This window comes from Spinacia oleracea, chromosome 4 (assembly GCF_020520425.1).
Source record: "Spinacia oleracea cultivar Varoflay chromosome 4, BTI_SOV_V1, whole genome shotgun sequence".
In the NCBI taxonomy this organism is placed as follows: Eukaryota; Viridiplantae; Streptophyta; class Magnoliopsida; order Caryophyllales; family Amaranthaceae; genus Spinacia; species Spinacia oleracea.
This window is the reverse complement of record NC_079490.1, coordinates 96,560,635-96,583,087: the sequence shown is the minus strand read 5'-3', so window position 1 is coordinate 96,583,087 and position 22,453 is coordinate 96,560,635. Positions and strand designations below refer to the sequence as shown.

Below are 22,453 nucleotides of genomic sequence, written 5' to 3'. Positions count from 1 at the left end.
TAGAGTGATGCCCCCGGGCAGGAATAGCCGGGTACTGGTTGGCTTCCTGGGGTCTTTGAGTGACTTGAGGGCTGTTTCAGACCTCAACTGGGGTGGTCTGGCATACAACCACCTTTTGTATGAAATGAAGAACGCCTCCCAGACTACACCGGAGAGCAAGGGGAGTGTTGCTACTTTTTGGAGCGTGCTGGAGGTCTTTGGGACTCCTTGTATCTTGTATTTTTTACTTGCATATTTGTATCTTGAATTTTGTACGCATAGGATTTGACTGATGCTTTTGCTTGTTTTTGAAGATTTGGGCGTACGAGCATTTTCCGACCTTGGCGCCAACTCGCCTTGGGGGTGCGGCTTATCTGTATGCTGCCTCTTGGGAAGGAGCGGTGCGCAGTGATGTGTCTTTGGCGACATTCCACGGAGCTTTGCGGGTTTTGCCTGTTGGACAGGTATGCCTTTGTACTGTTCTGGACCTTTGTATTTGTTGCACTTGTATACTTGTCTGAGCTGTCTGTTTTATAGGTGGTTTGGCGTCCTTTTGCTGGTGCGCCTACACCTGCTTCGGCCATGGGGGCCTACTTCTTGTCTGGACAGCGGGTCCTGCTCCCGGGGGTGTATAGTCATATGTGGTATCTGGGGGGAGCGAGTGTCTCTTCAACATAGCACGAGAGGCAGGCTTGTACCTAAGGATCCTCCGGAGACTGATGAGTGACATTTATGTCACTCATAGGGTAGTAATTTAGGCATTATTTGAGTCGGTCTTATTATGTTTTTAGCATTTTTAGCCTTTTTTCTACTTGATTTCTTATTTCGATTATCTATAGCTTAGTTTAGCGTATTTAGCAATTCTTATTAGTTTTTAGTCTTATGTTCTTAATTTATTTATTTTCTTTGTTTCGATAATATTTATTTTAATTATTTTAGTTTTTGTTATTATTTTCTAAATTATTTTCTATTTATTATTATTATTATTATTATTATTATTATTATTGTTATTATTATTATTATTTTTTTTATTATTATTATTATTATTATTATTATTTTTCTATCTCTTGTTTCTCTCCTAATTTCCATTTTTATATTGTGTAGGTGAGCGATTTGGAGTATCAAGTCATGAGTTTAAAAGGTCGGGCTAAATGCATTATGCGGTCAAGGAAAGTCAACTTCGGCTTGAAGGCAAAAAAACAAACCTTGTGCACACCTACACCTTATCCTACACCACCCTCTCTTCTATCCTACACCACATTAGAGGGCAGCACCACCTCCAATCCTCCATCATCTGCAACACCTCCCAGCCACCTTCGGCATCCTCCATGGCAGCACTGCACCTTCATACCTCCACCGCGCTGCAACCACGCCAACAACCCGCACAACCCAACACCACACCAACACCAATTGCGCGCACCATAACACAACAATTCAGCCCAAAATTGCCCAAGAAACAGAGCAAAAAAGCAGAGCAAAAACAGAGCAATTCGGGTTCGAGCGAACCCGTAACGGAGTTCGACCGAACCTAATATTTACAGTTCCTGCAAAGGTCGGGTCCGACCGAACCTTCCATGAGTTCGTCCAAACCGAAAATAATCCGGCCGAACCTCCATTTGCGTTCGACCGAACAATTGGGTGCGGATTAGTTGTACGGATTAATGAAATTCGACGACAGCGATTGTATTCCAAATTAAGGGTTGCGATTCCATTGATGACGAGAGCAGCAGCAATAAAGACCGTGGGATGATTGATGATTGATGAAGATCAACGGCGATGATCGTTGTTGATGATGATTGACGGCCTTGATGATGGTGGCTGATGAGAGGGAGCAGCGAATTGGGCGAGGAGGTGCAAAGCAGGGAGCAAGAAAAAAAACCCAATTAATTTGGGCGAAAAGGACGGAACAGGAAGGGGGGGGGAAGACGAAGGAGGGTCTGACCTTCTCGTTTTTTTTGGTTTTAATTTGTTTTGTTTTTACCTTTTTCTTTTTCTTTCTCTTTTTCCTTTTCTTTCTCTTTTTCTTTTTCCTTTTCTTTTTCATTTATTCTTTCTACTTTTTACTTCCTTATTTATTTTAATTAACTTCAGATTTCATTTTTTTTTTCAATTTTTTTTCCTTCTTTATTTTCTTTTTTTAGGCCTTGAGTATAAATACCCAATTTTGGGGTCATGACAAATTAACCATGTACATAATTTAGTTTATTTTTCTCTCTAATTTTCTAGGGTTTAGTTAATTTTGGAGAGAGAAAGTGAGAGAAACATGGGTTGAAATTGGATTTTGAAGAATCAAAGATGGGGAACTTGATGATTTGGAGATTTCCATCATTTAATCAATGAGATTTTCTTTACTCTTCTCTCTTCTCTCTTCATTTATTGTTTTATATGTTTCTTTGATTAGATTAGTTTCATGTTTAGTTTTATAATTTAATCTTCAAATTAGTTGTTGTTTTTGCTTAGTATCATGCTATTAGTTATTAAAGTCTTTAAATTTATTATTTTTATGTTGATTGAGTAGTGTTGTTGGTTAGGGTTTGGGTGAAAACCTAACGATGATTGATTTGGGTAAATGAGTTTGAATTTGGTGATGTTGCATGATTAAATGATTGCTTGTTTGATCATACTCGAACTTGGTTGTATGCAATTTAGCTACTTGTGTATGACTTTGATTTTGGGGTAGTTGACTTAGGGAAATCGAGGGATCGTGACCTAAGTTGACTATTGTTTGGTTTGTGCCTAATCATGACCTAAGGGTAGTTGTGTGTAGGACGGGAGTTCGCATTTAGCTATTCTAAGAATTGATCTAAGGCGAGAGTCATTTGGGGATCTATTTCTAACAAACGTCTCATTCATGCTTTGCTTGTGCTTCATCAGTCCTAATTGTTGCTCGTATACATGTTTCATTATTGTTGGTGTTTGATCTCATTCCTTGACCATGTTTGTCCTTGGTACTTAGTTTAGTTGATTTAGTTTTAGTTGGTTAGTTGACTTTTCAAAACCCCATTCCGATCTAGCTTATCGATTGATTAGCATAAATTAGCGCACCTTAGTCCTTGTGGATTCCGACCCTTGCTTACCGCTTTACTTGTGTTTAGTGGTTAGTTTAGGTAATTTTTTTGATTAGGAGAGACTAGTAACGACCTAGTTTTCACCTTGATCAAAATGGCGCCGTTGCCGGGGACTTCGGTTTGCATTAGTTTGTGTTAGTTAGATGAGTCTAGGTCATTGTGCATAGTTCTTTTTGTTTTTCTTATTTATTTGTTTCATTTTGAAAATTCAAAAAAATGGCAAGTTTCTCGTTTCCTCAATTTGAGCGTGAATCGTTTTGGAGGTATTTTGAAAGACTTGAGGAATCTCTTGGAAGTGATCATAGGTTTGATTTGTGGGAGTTATGTGAAATGATTTATGATGGTCTTAATGAACTTACTAGGGGAATGGTTGAGAATATGTTTCATGGTGAATTTCGGGCTAAATCATTGGATGAAGCTTGGAATTTTTATAATTGGTTAGCTAGAGATACCTATGATTGGGAAATGACCAATCATGGGACATGTATTAGGGATTTTCATGTTTCTAATGTTGATTCTAGTTTTTGCATGAATTCCCTTGAAATGTCCCATGCTTTCAATAGTGAGCCAAATATGCATGATTCTAATCCCGTTTCCCCTTATTCTCATGTTGATGAGTTACATTCCAATGTAAATGTTTTTGATGCTTCTTGTCAAAGCCCTTCAATTATTTGCAAGAATTCGCATGATCTCCCTCATATGCTTGATTGTGACTCTTCTTCCCTTGTTGATTCTCAAAATTCTATGCATTCAAAATCATCGGAACCTAACTTAGAGCTTCTTCTTGAGAATTGCATCAAAGAGTTTAATTATAGGGCCAACCAAATAGCCGATCACACGACCTTTCTTGAGGCTAAAATCAATGCTATTCGGAAACCCATAGATCATTTTGCTATTATTGACGATGATTTGATGAATGTTGAGAATGAAAATAAATTTGGAAAGAGTAGTCTAAATCTTGATGGTGGTTTTTGGGATGATGAAGATGAGGAGCATGATGTTGAGGAGAGTGAGGTAGCCTCTTTTGGAGATTGGTTAGTTGAGGGTGTAGAGAATCATGAGCCCTTATTGATTGATGGTTCGATTCTTGAGTCTCTTACTCCTATCTCAAGTGACCTTAATTTCACTCCCTTTCCGCTATCTTTAGAGCACCCATCCTCTCGTATCCCCCATTCCTTGAGTGAATTCTTTGGTCAATGTGAAATTAAGACATCTCATTTGGTGGTTGAGGATGTTTTTGAGGCGAATGATGGTGATTTGGAGGAAAATTCCTTGTTTAAGGACCCTTTGGTCGAAAAAGCTTATGTTTTGAATTCTTGTGATGTGGGAGAAGTTGCTTGTGAAGCCCTTGTTTCTACCCCTTCCCCTTATGTCCCATTTTCAAGAAATCTTGGCCTAATTCCCTCATTTCCCATCTCATACCCTTTTTCTTTTCTCAAACCATCTCCATTAGATGATCATCTTTCCTCCATTGTTCTAAAAGTTCCCAATTCGATCATCTTTGAGGAAATGAGTGAGATTACCCCCCAATAAGAGTTTGTTGAGGAGAGTTTGCCGATTATTTCTTCTTTTTCTAATTCTTTTTGTTTTTCTTCTTCTTATTTTCTCATTTTCTCTTTTGATCCCACTTCTTTTCGGCATCCCTCTCCTTGTTGGCATAGAATAGCACTAATCTTTGTTCATGCTTTTCTTTTGAGCATTGCATATGTTTTATTCCTTGAAATGTGTGCCGATGCATTTGACAAACTCTTGCGTTCTTTGTCGGGTTATTTACTAGAAAGGTCGTGCTTGGGACCTTAAACAAGCCTTTATCGGGAAGTAACCCGTGCTTTATTGCTTTCATTTTCTTTATTTTTGTTCTTACTTATGTTTCTTTTCAATTTTTGTTTTAGGTACTTAAGCGGAATAAACGTTCATTCTCGATAGCATATGGAAACAAAGCACGATTTTGGAGAAAGTTGACTACAAATGGAGAATTTGGATCATTTGCGCGTATTTACACCCACCTACTATCCGGTAGTGTCCTTCCTCTCTCTCTTTTTATTACTCCATGGATTGATTGGGCATATGAATTAATGAGGCATGAGGTTGGATGGTTGAAATGTCGATTTGGTTGCCTCCATTTCTCTTTCTCTAATGTGTTGTGATTTGCCAAACTATGTATATTGGTTGAATGCGTGTTTTCTTTCCCCCCCTCCCTTCCCTTGAGTCTTTGTTTCAAGCATTGAGGACAATGCTTAATTCTAGCTTGGGGGGATAGCTTTTCGCTAGCTTGGGGGAGTCGAGTTTCTTTTCATTTCTTTAGTTTTCCTTTTTTTTAATTTTTTTTTTAAAATCCAAAAACATTTTCTTTATTTATTTTTATTTTGAATTATTTGAAAAAAATAATCAAAAAAATCAAAAAATATTTAGAAAATCCAAAAAAGTCTCAAGTAATTGAATAAAAGCACAAAAAATGATTTGTTCGTCCAAAGGAAGAATCTTGACGATTTTTAATGTGGATTCCCTTGCTTGTCATTTGGATAATTGAGTAAAGGTATTTCCGTTGAATTTTTTCATGTATGAGTTATGGCGATTAGAGATAGCTTAATCTTTGTTGCTTGAGTCTCTCCTTGAAAAAGTTTTTGATGATTCTAAATGATAAGCTTTGGTTTGAAAAGAGTCTATTTTGTTCTCTTTTGGAAATTCTTTGCTACCTTAATTCCCTTTGATGCACACTTCATTCCCTTAGGTAAGACCAATGCTAAGAGTTAATTGGATTGTAGAACAAAAAGATTGTGATTAATGTTTTGAGTCCAATAAGTGGAGCCAATGAGCCCACAAGGCGAAAGCCAAAGTGTCAAGTTCAAGTCAATAAGTGGCGCCAATGAGCCCACAAGGCATAATAAGCCTATTAAAATTTACAAAACGAAAAAAGAGAGTCAATAAGTGGTAAATACCACAAGTCTATGAGAAAGTGGGTTAGTTTAGATGATTGAGTGGGAGCTTGAAGATTTATTAAGTAAAGTTTTCCCTAGTGATGATGAACGACTCAAGAATCGAGACTTTAGACCCATTACTCAAATTATTTAATCTTACAATCCAAGATTCTCTTAGCAAAAGTCAAGTTTGGGGGAGTCAATGTGCATTTTAGGTGGTCGTGATCATATTAATCCATTTGAGAACAATTTTTGACATTTTGATGCCTTAGTGAACCTAATTGATCATTCGATGCTTTGATTGTGATTCTCTTGCACCTTAGATTAGTCTATCCCCTATATTCCTAATTCATGGATGCATCTTGATGATGATTATGCTTTGAAAGCTTGTTTGAATCGACCGTGTTTGGTGAACCGTGCTTCATGAGATGGCTTTGGGTGAAATGTCTTGATAGTGCTTAATAAGAGTTATGGGTTAATCTTGTGGGAAACCCTTGCGAGATCTCACTCGCCCTCTAGAGCGATTTAGGGGTTTAAAGAGCTTATTGCATGTGCTTAAATGCAATCGTGATTCCTACGACAGTGAGTTAGTGTATATTCTATCTCAATTTCTATTTTCTATGTTGATTAGCTTCTTAATAACTCATTTTGCTCAAAATTCCTATCCCATTGTCCTTTGTGTTTCATTGTTTTGCTCGTGGACGAGCAAAAGCTCAAGTTTGGGGGCATTTGATGAGTGACATTTATGTCACTCATAGGATAGTAATTTAGGCATTATTTGAGTCGGTCTTATTATGTTTTTAGCATTTTTAGCCTTTTTTCTACTTGATTTCTTATTTCGATTATCTATAACTTAGTTTAGCGTATTTAGCAATTCTTATTAGTTTTTAGTCTTATTTTCTTAATTTATTTATTTTCTTTGTTTCGATAATTTTTATTTTAATTATTTTAGTTTTTGTTATTATTATTATTATTATTATTATTATTATTATTATTATTATTATTATTATTATTATTATTATTTTTCTATCTCTTGTTTCTCTCCTAGTTTCCATTTTTATATTGTGTAGGTGAGCGATTTGGAGTATCAAGTCATGAGTTTAAAAGGTCGGGCTAAATGCATTATGCGGTCAAGGAAAGTCAACTTCGGCTTGAAGGCAACAAAACCAACCTTGTGCACACCTACACCTTATCCTACACCACCCTCTCTTCTATCCTACACCACATCAGAGGGCAGCACCACCTCCAATCCTCCATCATCTGCAACACCTCCCAGCCACCTTCGGCATCCTCCATGGCAGCACTGCACCTTCATACCTCCACCGCGCTGCAACCACGCCAACAACCCGCACAACCCAACACCACACCAACACCAATTGCGCGCACCATAACACAACAATTCAGCCCAAAATTGCCCAAGAAACAGAGCAAAAAAGCAGAGCAAAAACAGAGCAATTCGGGTTCGAACTAACCCGTAACGGAGTTCGACCAAACCTAATATTTACAGTTCCTGCAAAGGTCGGGTCCGACCGAACCTTCCATGAGTTCGTCCAAACCGAAAATAATCCGGCCGAACCTCCATTTGTGTTCGACCGAACAATTGGGCGCGGATTAGTTGTATGGATTAATGAAATTCGACGACAGCGATTGTATTCCAAATTAAGGGTTGCGATTCCATTGATGACGAGAGCAGCAGCAATAAAGACCGTGGGATGATTGATGATTGATGATTGATGAAGATCAACGGCGATGATCGTTGTTGATGATGATTGACGGCCTTGATGATGGTGGCTGATGAGAGGGAGCAGCGAATTGGGCGAGGAGGTGCGAAGTAGGGAGCAAGAAAAAAAACCCAATTAATTTGGGCGAAAAGGACGGAACAGGAAGGGGGGAAGACGAAGAAGGAGGGTCTGACCTTCTCGTTTTTTTGGTTTTCATTTGTTTTGTTTTGTTTTTACCTTTTTCTTTTTCTTTCTCTTTTTCTTTTTCCATTTCTTTTTCATTTTTTCTTTCTACTTTTTCCTTTCTTATTTATTTTAATTAACTTCTGATTTCATTTTTTTTCAAATTTTTTTATTTTCCTTCTTTATTTTCTTTTTTTAGGCCTTGTGTATAAATACCCAATTTTGGGGTCATGACAAATTAACCATGTACATAATTTAGTTTATTTTTCTCTCTAATTTTTTAGGGTTTAGTTAATTTTGGAGAGAGAAAGTGAGAGAAACATGGGTTGAAATTGGATTTTGAAGAATCAAAGATGGGGAACTTGATGATTTGGAGATTTCCATCATTTAATCAATGAGATTTTCTTTACTCTTCTCTCTTCTCTCTTCATTTATTGTTTTATATGTTTCTTTGATTAGATTAGTTTCATGTTTAGTTTTATAATTTAATCTTCAAATTAGTTGTTGTTTTTGCTTAGTATCATGCTATTAGTTATTAAAGTCTTAAAATTTATTATTTTTATGTTGATTGAGTAGTGTTATTGGTTAGGGTTTGGGTGAAAACCTAACGATGATTGATTTGGGTAAATGAGTTTGAATTTGGTGATGTTGCATGATTAAATGATTGCTTGTTTGATCATACTCGAACTTGGTTGTATGCAATTTAGCTACTTGTGTATGACTTGGATTTTGGGGTAGTTGACTTAGGGAAATCGAGGGATCGTGACCTAAGTTGACTATTGTTTGGTTTGTGCCTAATCGTGACCTAAGGGTAGTTGTGTGTAGGACGGGAGTTCGCATTTAGCTATTCTAAGAATTGATCTAAGGCGGGAGTCATTTAGGGATCTATTTCTAACAACCGTCTCATTCATGCTTTGCTTGTGCTTCATCATTCCTAATTGTTGCTCGTATACATGTTTCATTATTGTTGGTGTTTGATCTCATTCCTTGACCATGTTTGTCCTTGGTACTTAGTTTAGTTGATTTAGTTTTAGTTGGTTAGTTGACTTTTCAAAACCCCATTCCGATCTAGCTTATCGATTGATTAGCATAAATTAGCGCACCTTAGTCCTTGTGGATTCCGACCCTTGCTTACCGCTTTACTTGTGTTTAGTGGTTAGTTTAGGTAATTTGTTTGATTAGGAGAGACTAGTAACGACCTAGTTTTCACCTTGATCAGAGACCATGTTGGCGAAAATTGAAGATGTTGCCCAGCTCTATTCGGATGCCATGGATGCTGGAGACGAGTCCATCTGTCTCCCTTGGGAGAATTTCGTAGATAGGAGGGGCAATCATGATGGCCTTTTGGCGAGGCTTGCTCCACCTGTACGCTTTGTGCTGCCGGTGAGCTTTTGATTTGAATTTTGTATTCTTGTATTCTTGTATTCTTATATTTTCTGATCATTGTATGAGTGCTTGTAGGAGGAGGAGATCGACCCAAAGGATGTTCCCTATGCTGACAGGGTTATCCGCTATGTTGACTCGGACGGGGAACAGGTGGAGGTTATTGTTCCGGTGGCTTCTCCTCCACATCGAAGGGCGTACGATGTTGTACCGGAGCATTATGCAGCTATAAGTACCGTTGTAATATCTTGAAATTGATTGTAATCTTGTATCTGGAAATTGATTTTGAATCTTGTATGCAGGCGCCTCGGGTGAGAGTGCGTCGTTGGATGCTTGTGATTGACTCCCTGAAGAGGCATTGCGTCAATCTGACCATGAAGCTTACTGGCCGGGATAGAGAGGTGCATTCTGTGACTGTGAGATTTTGTATTCTTGAAACTTGTACATGGATATCCGATTCTTGAATTTTTAATTTTGTATAGGAGCACCGTCGAGGTCGCAGAGGTTCTGTGGACAGGGGTTCCCGGTGGATACTTCGAGAGAGCAGGCCGGGCAGAGCTTAGGTCTGGGCCCGGGTCCTAGTACTAGTGCTCGTCAGAAGCATTCTGATGTTGATAGGGGAGTTATTCCCTTTGCATATGATGAGCCTACCAGGCATTTTGTTGGAGGTATGGGCAGCCAGATGCCTTTTACGCCGCCCCCTGGTACTTATTTCGGAGCGAGTAGCTCCCAGCCTTGGAGTGCAGGATCTTGGGCTTACTGTTATAAGGTGGACCGGATGCGCCAGGTCCATGATTTTGAGATGCAGCGCCAGTTCATGGCGATTCCGCAGCCTTATTAGTACCCTTCCTATCAGTAGGGAACACATCGGCCTACTGGTACCCTTCGTATTTCGGAGCAGGAGCCTGTTACCCCTGGGATGGAGCTAGACCGGGATCTGGAGCGCTATATGAGATGAAATAGAAACAAGGAGCCTGTGATTGACATTGCGGCTGATGATGATTCTGATTGATCCTGCATGGTAGCGAGTTCCAGCTTGCCTCGATTGGACTTTTGTATGAGGATCTTTTGTATAGATTTTTGTAGCTTGTATTTGGATTTGTATTTGTATGGTTTGTACTTGGATTTTGTAAAGTTTGGAATTTTTGGATTTTGTATGGTCGGAAACTTGGATTTTGTATGGTTATTTGTATGATTTTGTATGAAAAAATTTGCCCAAATTTTCGGGTGTGCATACCCACTATAAGCCCCCACTTTAACTGATGTTTTTTGGTTAGAAAAAGCGCAAGTCAAAGTATATTCAACTCTTGCTTATACATATGCAGATTTGACTTAGGACGCCGATCTAGAACTAGAATGTTTGAATTTTGAACAGATTGACCTGAAATCGACCCGAAGTGCTGATTCAGAGTGCTTGAATTTGCGCGGCTTGCGGCTTTTGGAATCTTCAGTATGTATTATTGGGGCTGCACTAATTGTCCAAAGCTATAAAGAGTGCGTACTCGGAATCATAAAGGGGACGTTGAACCCGTCCTTGTTGCAGGCCCTACGCCTGGCGCAGGCCATGTTTCCCAGCGTCGGTGTACCACCATAAATGCCGGTTTTTGTATAAATAGGGAGCCTTCTGGATCACATTCTTGCACCAATCCTTCCATGCTGTTCTTTGCATACTACTTCTTCACGAAAAAGAAAGAAAATGGCTATGTCTTTTGAAAACGCCTTGAACTCTTGGTTTGGTTCGTTAGGCAAATTGGAGAAAAGGGAGCTTGACGGCATGCATCTTGGAGTGCTCGCCTCTTTTCGGTTTGTGAAACTTAACATTCATTTCATTCTTGCTGCGTTGGAGGCTTGCGATCCGATTCACCATGTTTTCCACTTTGGAAACAACGAGGTATGTCCCCTCCCTGAAGAGTTCAGTGCTATATTGGGGTGGCCCCTTCTAATAGAGCCATGCATGGCTAGTGTCGAAGAACACTTTTTCTTGGCTTTTGAAAGGTATTTAGGCTTGAAGCCCCCACTTTTTAGTGCTGTTGTATATGGCCGAGGGGTGGATTTGTCCCTCCTTGTCACTTACTTTGCTGGGCTTGATGTCCCCAAGGCTTTCCGCTTGAGGGCCTTGAGCTTTTGTATATATCTTTGCTCGCTTCCTCTTTTCGTAGCAGGGGTTTGGCAATGGTGATGCCTCCCTAATAGTGATTGTAGAGCAGTTTGCTAGTGGCAGGGACCCAATGCCGCTTGTGATTGGCGAGACATTGATGGGCCTTGATATTTTGAAGTCGGACCCCTCTTCATTGCTGTCGAGAAGTCCGGTACTACTCCAAGTAAGGATCTGGAGCTTTCTTGTATTTTGAAATTGTACTTGTATTTTGAATGTTGAATTTTGAATTGCTTCTCTTGTATTTTCTCCAAGGTCTGGCTTATGGAGAGACTCATGCCGGTGGCACCACCCGAGAACATGGAAAGCTATAATAGGAAAGGATTCACTGTGCGGCCCATGATGTATGGCCGACTTTCATTGGATGAGTGGCGCTGCACACTCTCGGGGATTGGATCTTGTATCAGGTGGGTAGTACCTTGGTGGGGAATTGCTGCTATGAGACATGCACCTGGCTCTACTGATTTGAGGGTTCCTAGACTACCAATGCTAGTCTTCTACTCTCCTGCTCGAGTGATGAGACAATATGGCTTGAAGCAAGAAATCCCGGATTGTGCTGAGGAGTATCCGAAACCTGTTGTACTGAATACTAATTGTTAGGGGGTCGAAAAAGCACGAGGCTAATGCGTGACCTCGTCCCTCGTGGGTGTGACGCTTGTTTTTTATTCAATCAAGTGTAATTGGATTTCTTGTGAGTTTACACCCAATTGACTAGTAATATAGGAGTCGCCATTCAGTTTTTAACAACAATGAGAAAAAATGACAAAACCCGGTTATCGTGACATAAAGGGAATGCAATTATGTTTGACCACGACGGCCGTAGGTTCCCTTGTGATCCCTGGTGTGGGGATCTCTCAACATACGCCCGCAAGGTAGAGATTGAGGGTTCGGGGGACTGTAACTACCGAGAGGAGTACTTCGCTCGTCGATAACTCCAGAGGCAGGATATCCTTACTAGCTCAGCATAAATAATTGAAGGGACATGCGTTGACTATTAAACTAATATGAGTTGATTTTAGCAATATGCAACATATAATACTAGATCGATCGCGATTATCTGATTTAAATAGCATTAAGGGACCTAGCATGATAATCCAATTTCCCAAAAATATTATATTTGTTAGGCGTGGTAGAACAATAAGATTTAGTTAGTTTAACAGTTCATAAAAAGGGCGAGGAAAGCAATTAAATCATCGAAAACGGACACATTACGACGCACCCTTGAGAGGTGCGTCACGGTTCTCAGAAACTAACCACTTTGAATTTGCTATTTCTCCTTTTTATTTAACGAATCTCAAATTATGGGACAGCATACGTTCTGTTCGATTTATGGATCGATTGCGACAGAACGCGTGATCAGTTTTGCAGCGTGAGGCTTAGGCTTAGGGGTTTAGAGTCAATACTCAGAATATAATTGTGTGTGTCCTTTTCACGTCGAATTTGGGGCTGTATTTATAGGGAAGAGTTCGTGGAAAGATAGAATTGCAGAGTTCTAATCCACAAAGAATTAGGAAAAAACACGTACCCAGGTAATTCCAGCGCCCAGGCCTGGGCGCCGAAGATTTCGCGTTGAAAATAGGGTCTGGGCTGTTTTCTTAGTCAGATTCGGATTCCTGAAATCCGTAGTGTTTGAGACTTAATCGAGTCTTTTAGTGCGTATCAATTTCATGACGGAATGCGTCTGGGCCCGTTACGAACTCTAGGCTCGTTAGGATTTTAACTAATACGTAACTCTTATTTCCGAATCATATTAGGAATAGGATTCTCGCAGTTTTCTATCTCATTTAGGATTTATGTTGGAATGCAACACCTAATTCTGACAGGTTTCTATCTTTTATGACTTGTCACTTTTAGAAGCTACCCTTTACGGCAGTTACTATTTTAGCAGGTTTCTATAAATAGCAGGTTTCGGGTGAAATGAAGAGGGGAATTGAGATTCGTTATTTTATAGGAGATGCGTTGTCAAGTGGAGATTTACGCTTTCATCATCGAACCTTCCCTTTCGGGAATGGGGACAAATGTAGGTGTCTACAGTTAGCCCCCACTTTGACTGAGTCTTGGAGTAAGACGATGGTCAAAGTATTAGACGGAGTGCGTCACACAAGCCATGGTGACCTGTTTTGGCGAGGGTCTCACGACCCCCCGAGTGATAACATTTGACTTAAGGGTCATCACTTGAAGTGTCGACATATCCCTCACGTGTCATTGGGATTTGTCAACGGATAGTATAGAAACTTCCTCACTTTGTCATTGGAAGGATCTAAAGAAGTGTAGAAACTCCCTCACTTTGTCATTGGGAGTAGCTACAGATGTTTTCGAAATCAAAGCTATAAAGTGTAATTGGGCCTGGCCAAGCCCAACCACGAGGTAAAAATGTTTTTAAAGATTCTCATTTTCAGGGCTAGTTAAACAAGAAAACCCCCTTGTTTTTATGGGACGTAAAATGAAGGAAAATCCAGCACATCGCTCTTTTTGGAAAAAACGGAAAACCAATCCTTTTAATTTTTTGGAAAAGGGAAAACCAGAAAAAGTTATCGCTGCAGCGACTAAGGACCTACGCGACTTGTGACGTAGACCCCGCCGGCTAAAGATGGCGAGCCTGTCCGCTAAGGGTGGACGCCCCGTCCGAAAAAGTGGACGAATCTTGTTTTTGAGTATTTGAAAATAAGGACCTACGCGGCTTGTGACGTAGACCCCGCCGGCTAAAGATGGCGAACCTGTCCGCTAAGGGTGGACACCCCGTCCGATAGAAGTGGACGAATCTATTTTGAAATTTGTTTTGTGTTTTTTTTTTGAAAATAAGGACCTACGTGGTTTGCGCCGTAGACCCCGCCGACTGAAGATGGCGAGCCTGTTTCATTTTGTTTTTGAAGACTTCATTTTTGGAAAACTGAGGACCTGCGCGGCTAGTGACGCAGACCCCGCCCGCTGAAGAGCCCTGTCCGCTAAGGGTGGACGCCCCGCTCGCTGGAGGTGAGCGAACCTGAATTCGTCTTTTTGATTTGGGATTCGCGTGCCGCGGTCTTGCCTGATTGAGGTGGACAAGTCCCTATTTTATTTTTTTTTCTTGTGATTTCTCTTGAGAATTTCTTTTCATTCATTCTTGCAGGAGCGAATTCTTTCGAGGGATGCTCGGATTTAGTTGCAACCCGAATGTGGGTTGACAACGTGCTTAGACGGACCATTGTCTTGTGGTCATCTTCTTTCATGGTTTTGAGCTAGTCTTTATGGCTCAATTTTTGCCACTACCTGGTCTTTGATCAGATGACCATGCACAAGTGTCAATGACGACCTTTCTCTGAGGTCGAACCTGTTTTTTTTTGAGATATCCAAACATGAGATGGTGTATGGCGTAGTCCGGGAATGTGATTTTGATCATGCGCTCCTTGTTGGAGTATATTTTTTCGCGAGCCCCCAAGCACTGGGGCTCATCGGTTGTTTTTCGCATCTTGTAACCACGTTTGGGGTCATGCTCGTACGTGCGAGTGACCTTTTATAGTAGTGTGCTACTTTAGCGAAGCTGTGGAGTGCGACTTTAGTTTTCAGGCGACATCCGGTTTTAGCTTGGCCCGGATTAATCCTTTGACAGACAAACATTTTTTTTGGAAAACCAACGACTTAACGACACACATTTTGGGTGTTTCGAAGAATGACCATGATATTTAATTTGTTTTTGAAAAGTGTACATAAGCATTTTCTGAGACAAGTCTAAGTTTCGACCAAGTTTTAATGTTTATTTTTGCTTATTTGGGAGCTAAAGGTGCTTTTGGGGTTGATCCCACTTGCAATAGGGCCTCGTGTTTAGCAACACGGTTTTAAGTCCTTTCCTGTTTCGCGTTTTTGTGAAATCTGGGCCTTGGGCTGCATTTCCGGCGCCCAAGGCTAGGCGTTAAATATTTCGGCGCCCAGCCATGGGCGCTGGAAGTCTTCTCCTGGTGATATTTGACTTTCGGATTTCTTAACGCGTTTCCGAATGGGATCAGGATGTCACTGGGTGCGTTCAGCTATATATAGGGGCTAGACACGTCCCTATTTTCCACCACTCTCAATTTCCTTCTCTCTTTTTTGCTGTGTTTTAATTACTCATTGCTTTTGCCATGTCGATCCCTACTTTCTCACTCCATCGGACTGTTAGGCGTTGGCTACGGACCCTTACTCCCACAGAATAAGCTTTGTTAAAAGAATACCACTTAGAGGCACTTTTAAGCTTACAACAAATTAATATTGATTATAACTTTCTGCATGCTGCCCTAAGCTTTTGGGACTCCGATCATCATGTTTTTGCCTTTCGGGGCAACGAAATATGTCCTTTGCCAGATGAATTTGCTGCGATCCTTGGTTATCCTACTAATGCTACTCCTGTTACCCCTGGCACTGTTGAAGAGGGTAAAACAACCATAGGGGTTTCCTAGGACTAGATGATAACATGTTTGCTGAAATTGTTGTAGGTGACGAGGTTAACTTGGCAAAACTTGTAAAACATCACTTTAGGCCTAGTAAGAATATGACTGAACAGAAATTGAATATTCGAGCCCTTGTATTTTGCTTGTTGAATCACTATTTGCTGTCGAATAACAATGGCGCGTTCGGTGACATAAGGTTGATCCCCTTGATTAGCCAGATGGAAAGTTGCTATTCTATTATGCCGTTGGTTGTTGCCGAGACTTTGCTGAGTGCGGATGAGCTGGAGAAGGATGCCAAATCTGAACATTTTAAGGGAAGCGCCCTTTTACTGCAGATAATCGATTTTTCCTTTCGCACGTATACACGTTTTTTTTTTTGCGTACATAATGAGTTTCAGCGCCCAGGCCTGGGCGCTGGAATTTTCGGCGCCTGGCCCTGGGCGTTGAAACTGCACCCCAGGAACCGTTTTCTTTTATTATTATTTTCTTTTGATCGTGCCCGTTTTTTTGCAGATTTGGCTCGTGGAACGGCTTAGACTTTTGGAAGCTCCTGCCGATCCTAAACATTATCGCCCTATAGCCTTGGGTAACCGAAAATACTTGCACCAAGGCCAGGACGAGGCCGAATGGACCTCCTTTTTTACTTATGGCATTTGTTCTATCACTAGTGGAAAAAGGGTCATTTGCATCGCACTTTTAAGCACATTTGCGTCGCACATCGTGCGTGGCAAAAGCTCTCGACGCAAATGACTAAAAGTCATTTGCGTCGCACATTTGTGCGACGCAAATGAACCTTATTTGCGTCGCACAATTAGCTAATGTGCGACGCAAATAACTTTTCAGGCATGGTGCTGAAAAGTCATTTGCAACGCACATTAGCTAAATGTGCGACGCAAATGACTTTTCAATATGTTAAAAAAAATGTCATTTGCAACGCACATTAGCTAAATGTGCGACGCAAATGACTTTTCAATATGTTAAAAAAAATGTCATTTGCAACGCACATTAGCTAAATGTGCGACGCAAATGACTTTTCAATATGTTAAAAAAAATGTCATTTGCGTCGCAGATTAGCTAAAGTGCGACGCAAATGACTTTTGGATATTCTAAAAAAAATGAGCTGCTGATTTTATTTAATCCATAGATTAAATAAAATAAGCAGCTTTCAGTACTAGTATATTCAGAGCATAAAAATAAAAGTAAACTAGGTGAAAATTTTGACAATATTTCCTTTGTAATTTGACCCTCCCCAATACCGGGAATGTTATAATACATTAATATATACCTGTCAAAACAGTTTACAACCCAATAAAAGGCAAATTCACCATAGATCAACCAACATGTTGATAACCTAACTACACTTTAAACATAAAAGTTTAAGTAAATATTACAATAAACTAGCTAAATATCGACATTGCTCATAATGTAATCAGCCCAAAGAAAACAAACAAAAATAGCAGAACAATCACATTCTTAGCAACAAAGGCAATACATATTCACCCTTATTAAGAAAAGAAAAACATTAGAGTTGCATAACCCCAAACCTACTCTCAACAGGAGGTATAATAGTCTGCTAGTCTTGCTACCATTTGCAGTTTGAATTGCATTCAGAACAATTATATTCATATAAGGAAACAATAATTAAACCTCAATTATATGGGAACATTTCAGAAAAAGTAATAAACGCTAGCAAGAATTGGGGAATCAACCACAGAACATTAAAATTTGAACTTAGACCTCACAATAATCAAACACACGAGCTGTTATTTATTGTATGCACAAAATGGCAATGTGAAAAACATGTATCATTGGATAAGCAACTGAACATTTCAAACATAAGACATCCAAGGTGAGCAAGGGTGAAACCTGTAATCAGGTCTAAAGTCATGTCCCCATTTTGAAACACAATGTACTTCATCGATGGCAAATAAAGCTATTCCACGGTTCTCCGCAAGCCTCTGAAGTGGACTTATTAGTATGCATTATACACCTCATCAGACAGTGAAAGCTGACATCATACAGTCCCAAGTGACAACAGCAGGGCATTTAGAAACAATTCAAACTACAAGCAATACCAGATGATGTACAAATGTGTTCACCTAAGCAGTGTTTCGAGGCAAACGTATACAACGGAATACATGCCGTTCATTGCTTTCTTCTCAACGGTGTTATCTGGTTGTCCTGATCCAAGGAAACATGCAGAGATGCCATGTTTTGATAGCTTTAAGCACTGGTCATGCATCAAGCTTATCAATGGAGAAATCACGACCACGACCTTCCTTGTCAAAAGCGCAGGTAGCTGAAAGCACAGAGATTTCCCTGTAGAAACATTAAAGCCTCAAAAACATTGACACAGTATATACATTGTACAAAGGATTCAAGAAGAAATGCACAGAAAAGGGAGAATAAGAATCAGAAAATAAATACCAGACCATGTTGCTGCAAGAACAAGACAGTCTTGCTGAGAAAACCAAGCACCAAGAGCTTCCATTTGAAAACTTTTCAACCCGGAGTACCCAAAATGTTTACGCAGCAGGCTGTTGGCTTTCTGGTCCCAGTCTGGTCCAAGTTCTACATCCTCTACTGTTCTATGGGCTGAGTTCAGACTGTAAGATGTCAGCGAAGATTTCTTCAAGGTTCCAAAAGACTAAATTAGTTGTTTTTTCTGTCATATATGTGGCATATGTGTGTCTATTAAGTTCTTGCTTCTACTGCAGGGTTGCCTAGCAATCATGGTAGACAAAGAAAAAAATCCAAAGGTAAATCTTACTGAATTTTTTCAACTGGATGGACTATATGTTTCATGATATTGTCTTAGCTAGTTAATGAATCTCTTTTAAGAGTTCGACATAATCAAAATCCTAAAATCAAAATCAAAATCTAGGGTTCAAACAATCAAAATTTAGATTCATCTGAAATCAAAATCCTAAAATCAAAATCAAAATCCTAAACAGATTCGACATAATCAATAACAAACTACAACATCTGAAATCAAAATCCTAAAATGAAGAGTTCAAACAATCGTAAAATATGAAGGAAATAATGCCCTTGGTCCAAGTATGCATTCTATGTTAAGTCTAATAAATGCGGTTCAGTATTAATTAACAAGTTAATAATTCAGTGAGATCAAGTGAGCTGAATGCCTAGCTAGAGGCCGCTTCAGTTCAAGTGGAATTAATGATATTAATCCACAGCTTACTCTTGACTGAACCCGTAGGGTCACACAAATAGTACGTAAAGGCATTAAATACTCCATCTATGAATATTCGGAACCGACGGATCTTGGTTTCAGTGGGAGCTAAGATCGTCACAGGCAAGAAATGAATACTCCGAAAACGATGATATTGCCGGAAACGGAAATATGGATCGTATCGGAAATATGAATATTATCCAAGTCGTAGATGTTACCGGAAACGGAAACATGGTACGTATCGGAAAATATTATTGGAAATGGAAATATTACCAGAATCGGAAATATTGCCGGAAACGGAAATATTGTCAGAATCGGAAATATTGCCGGAATCGGAAAATAATTCCGGAAACGGAAATATTAAATATTTGTTCGAAACGGAAATTAATTCCGGAATCGGAAATATTAAATATTGTTCGTATCGGAAATAGATTCCGGAAATGGAAATTTAATCGGAAGCATATCGTACGAATTAGCATCGGACGAGGCCTGCCGGACGAAGGCCCAGCACGAAGCCAGGCCGTCGCCCAGCAAGCACGCACGCCACAAGCCCAGCGCGCGCCAAGGCCACGGATGCGTGGGCCTTGCTGCGTGGGCTGCAGCTCGCACGCATGGGCAGTCCTTGTGGCTGCCGTGTGTGTATGAGTTTGTGCTCATGCGTGATTCCTGAATCAGCAAGAGTCAGTGTATGATTAAATGTCTATTCCTAATTGGATAAATTAATTAAATAGAATTCATGTAGGATTCTAATTCCAATTAATTCGCATCCTACTAGGATTACGATTCCTTTTCCATAACTCTATAAATAAAGGCCTAGGGGTCATAATTTATACACAAGTTTCAAAGTATTCAAAAGTGAGTTTTTGAGAGAAAATTCAAACACCCATCTTGCCCCAAAAGTGCCGAATTTTCTGAGTACCTTAAGGGCGATTCTAGTTGGTCAATCTTAAGGCGGATCCGGACGTGCTGTGGACTTTCTACGGAGGGACGACACTTGGAGTCCTAAAAGACTTGTTCTGGTTCGGTTCGGGCGCAGCTAGGGAAGGCACGCAACAAAGAGTATGCATCTAATTATGCTATATGATTATGTGTAAATAATATGTTTCCTGGGTTAATGGTTGTTTCCGCATGATCTATGTAAATGTCATATGTATCATAACCTAACAGTGGTATCACGAGCCCCTTATTATTTTCATAATCTAAATTGCATGAACATGGTTAAATATTACAAATTTGCAAGAATTAAAAGGGGTGATTAATTTTCGTAATTGTTAATTAATTGCAAATTGCGTTTATTTAATTATATGTACGCAGTTTTTCGGCAGTTTCTTCATTACTCATCCGAATTGAGTGATTTTTGTGTCAATTCCGCATGTAAAAGGCATTCTAAAATTTTGACAAAAATAGTATTTTTCTGCCGAACCCAGAATTCTCAAATTCGAAGCCTAACTATGACTTTTCGAAGGTTTTAGTTTTTCGGATGCAAAATTTCGTAAATTTAAGATGTTAAATTAAATATTTGCGATTCCTGTTGATAAATCTTGAATTTTTGATTGACCTACTGCATATGTTTAACAAGTTTGAATGCCTAGTCTTGTTAATTATGCAATCTAATTTGTAATTATGATTAATTTGTTGAAAATTAGAATAATTTAGAATTAATTTGATTTTCATAATTAATTGTAATTTAATTAGAAACCTATGATTAAAAACCACCATAAAAATTGTAAATTTACGATAAATTTTAAATTTTTATGACCTAGACTTGAATCCATATCAATCGGAAATCAATTGGATAATAAATTTTCGATTTTTTCGCCCTAAAATTATGAAATTAATAATATTTATTAATTTGTCATTAATTTTAAATATAAATTTTAAATTTTTATGCAATTCGTTCAAATAACTTGCACGCACGAAGCAATGGACGCTTCGTGTTACCCTTAAGGGGTGTTGTATAATGCGGGCATGCGACGACGAGCAAGGGAGCTCGTCGCCCGTGCGGCACGAATGCAATGAGCAAGGGCGTAGTGCACGAGCACAAGGCAGCAGCCCTGCCTTGTGTCGTGTGCCACAAGCAATGAACGGATGGGCATGGGCGAGGGGCGAGCCAAGGCAGTCGCGTGTGGGCAGCAAGCGAGCTGCGCCACAGCGCGCGCTGCCTCGCACAACAGCGCGCAACCTCGTGCGCAGCGAGCGCAAGCTCGCGTGCCACGAGCGCTGCGCACAGCATCACTCGCGCGCACAGCGCGCGACGTCGCCCGCCCAGCGAGCGATGTCGCGCACCAGCGAGCGATGGCTCGCGCGCGCGCAGCGAGCGATCTCGCGCGCCAGCGAGCGATGGCTCGCGCGCACCAGCGAGCGATGCAGCGCCCCAGCGAGCGATGGCTCGCGCGCACCAGCGAGCGATCTCGCGCACCAGCGAGCGCGGTAACGCGCGCGCGCTGCGAGCGATAGCTCGCGTGCGGTTGGCGCTGTGCGGAGGCTTGCGTATGGGACAGCAGCAGCTATGCAACGAGCGCATGGGCTGCGCGCACATGGCCAGCAATGGCTGTGTGCGTACAGCCCATGGGCGTGCAACGCGTAGGGTGTTTGCGTTTCGATTAGATCGTTTTGAATGTTTAATTTGAAAATTTCAGTTCACGCAATTTTAATTAATTTTAAAATTAATAATTTGAATTAATTTCTTGGATTTTAATTTTGAATATTATAATTATAATAAATGGAATTTATTCTAATTATTTTACTAAAATTAAAATCATGAATTAATTTAAATGCGACTGAAATTAAATTAAATTTTGGATTCAATTATAAATTTATATGAGCTTTAAATTTTAATTAAATTTGTATGTTTCCGGTTAGACTAGAAATACAATTTTATGTTTAAAATTAGTAAAGCATATGAATTTATTGGTTTGAGTGGGAGTGCTTTTAGTCATAAACTCTTGATTAGGTCTACAAATCCTTAAGGTTAAAACAACTCGATTAGAATTAATAAGGACTGAATAATTGGTAGATTATTGGTGCCCTTGATTAATTGCTGCAAATGTTTACGTGATGCATAATGTGTTTAACTAACCAGCTATGTGGGCCATTCATGATAATGAATGGGTGAATGGTATATATTGTATATGTACTGTTTTGCAGGTTATGAAGTGACTAGTATGGCCCAAATAGGATAGAAAATATGGTCTGCGTACCATTAATTTGAATGTAATTGGTCTAAAGTACCAAAGTTGTTTTTCAATTCAAATATGGTCTGCGTACCATCAAATAGTTGTAATTAGTTATAACTTATCCTATTTGAAGAAAATGGTGCCTCCCACGGAGATTTTCAAGACGGACTTTGAAGTCAAAGCTTCAAGATGAAGTCGGGCCATACTAGATCACAAATATCTTATGCATGTTTTAAGTTATTTATTGCTTTAAATATGTCTTAAAATGCATGAGATC

The 22,453-nt window shown here is 39.8% G+C and overlaps 2 protein-coding genes across 3 annotated transcripts; one reads left to right on the top strand and one right to left on the bottom strand.

Annotated features, from left to right (window-relative positions):
* Nucleotides 1-1,073: 1,073 nt before the first annotated feature.
* On the top strand, nt 1,074-10,498 carry LOC130459597 (uncharacterized). 2 transcript variants are annotated; one of them, XM_056827068.1, is made up of 4 exons: nt 1,074-7,873; nt 9,089-9,252; nt 9,331-9,653; nt 9,735-10,498. In XM_056827068.1, exon 1 carries the CDS (start codon nt 3,264-3,266, stop codon nt 4,578-4,580), a length of 1,317 nt encoding a protein of 438 aa, XP_056683046.1. In that variant the 5' UTR covers nt 1,074-3,263; the 3' UTR covers nt 4,581-7,873; nt 9,089-9,252; nt 9,331-9,653; nt 9,735-10,498. The 2 variants fall into 2 exon arrangements, with proteins under 2 accessions (XP_056683046.1, XP_056683045.1); XM_056827067.1 differs by having other exon boundaries at nt 1,074-9,252.
* Nucleotides 10,499-17,681: 7,183 nt separating this feature from the next.
* On the bottom strand, nt 17,682-18,814 carry LOC130459195 (ATP-dependent DNA helicase Q-like SIM). Its single transcript, XM_056826403.1, has 3 exons — nt 18,238-18,814; nt 17,910-18,129; nt 17,682-17,818 (listed from the first exon to the last, which is right to left on the bottom strand). The coding sequence occupies exons 1-3, from the start codon at nt 18,299-18,301 to the stop codon at nt 17,725-17,727; spliced, it is 378 nt and encodes a 125-aa protein (XP_056682381.1). The 5' UTR covers nt 18,302-18,814; the 3' UTR covers nt 17,682-17,724.
* Between the last annotated feature and the right edge of the window lie 3,639 nt (nt 18,815-22,453).

Excerpts from the sequence above, each read along its gene's own strand:
- LOC130459597 (XM_056827068.1), top strand. The coding sequence starts at position 3,264 with ATGGCAAGTTTCTCGTTTCCTCAATTTGAGCGTGAATCGTTTTGGAGG.
- LOC130459195 (XM_056826403.1), bottom strand. The coding sequence starts at position 18,301 with ATGGAAGCTCTTGGTGCTTGGTTTTCTCAGCAAGACTGTCTTGTTCTT. Across the intron at positions 18,130-18,237 it reads TCTTGCAGCAACATGGTCTG|GGAAATCTCTGTGCTTTCAG; the intron begins GTATTTATTTTC and ends ATGTTTCTACAG. Across the intron at positions 17,819-17,909 it reads TGCCTCGAAACACTGCTTAG|CTTTCACTGTCTGATGAGGT; the intron begins GTGAACACATTT and ends GTATGATGTCAG.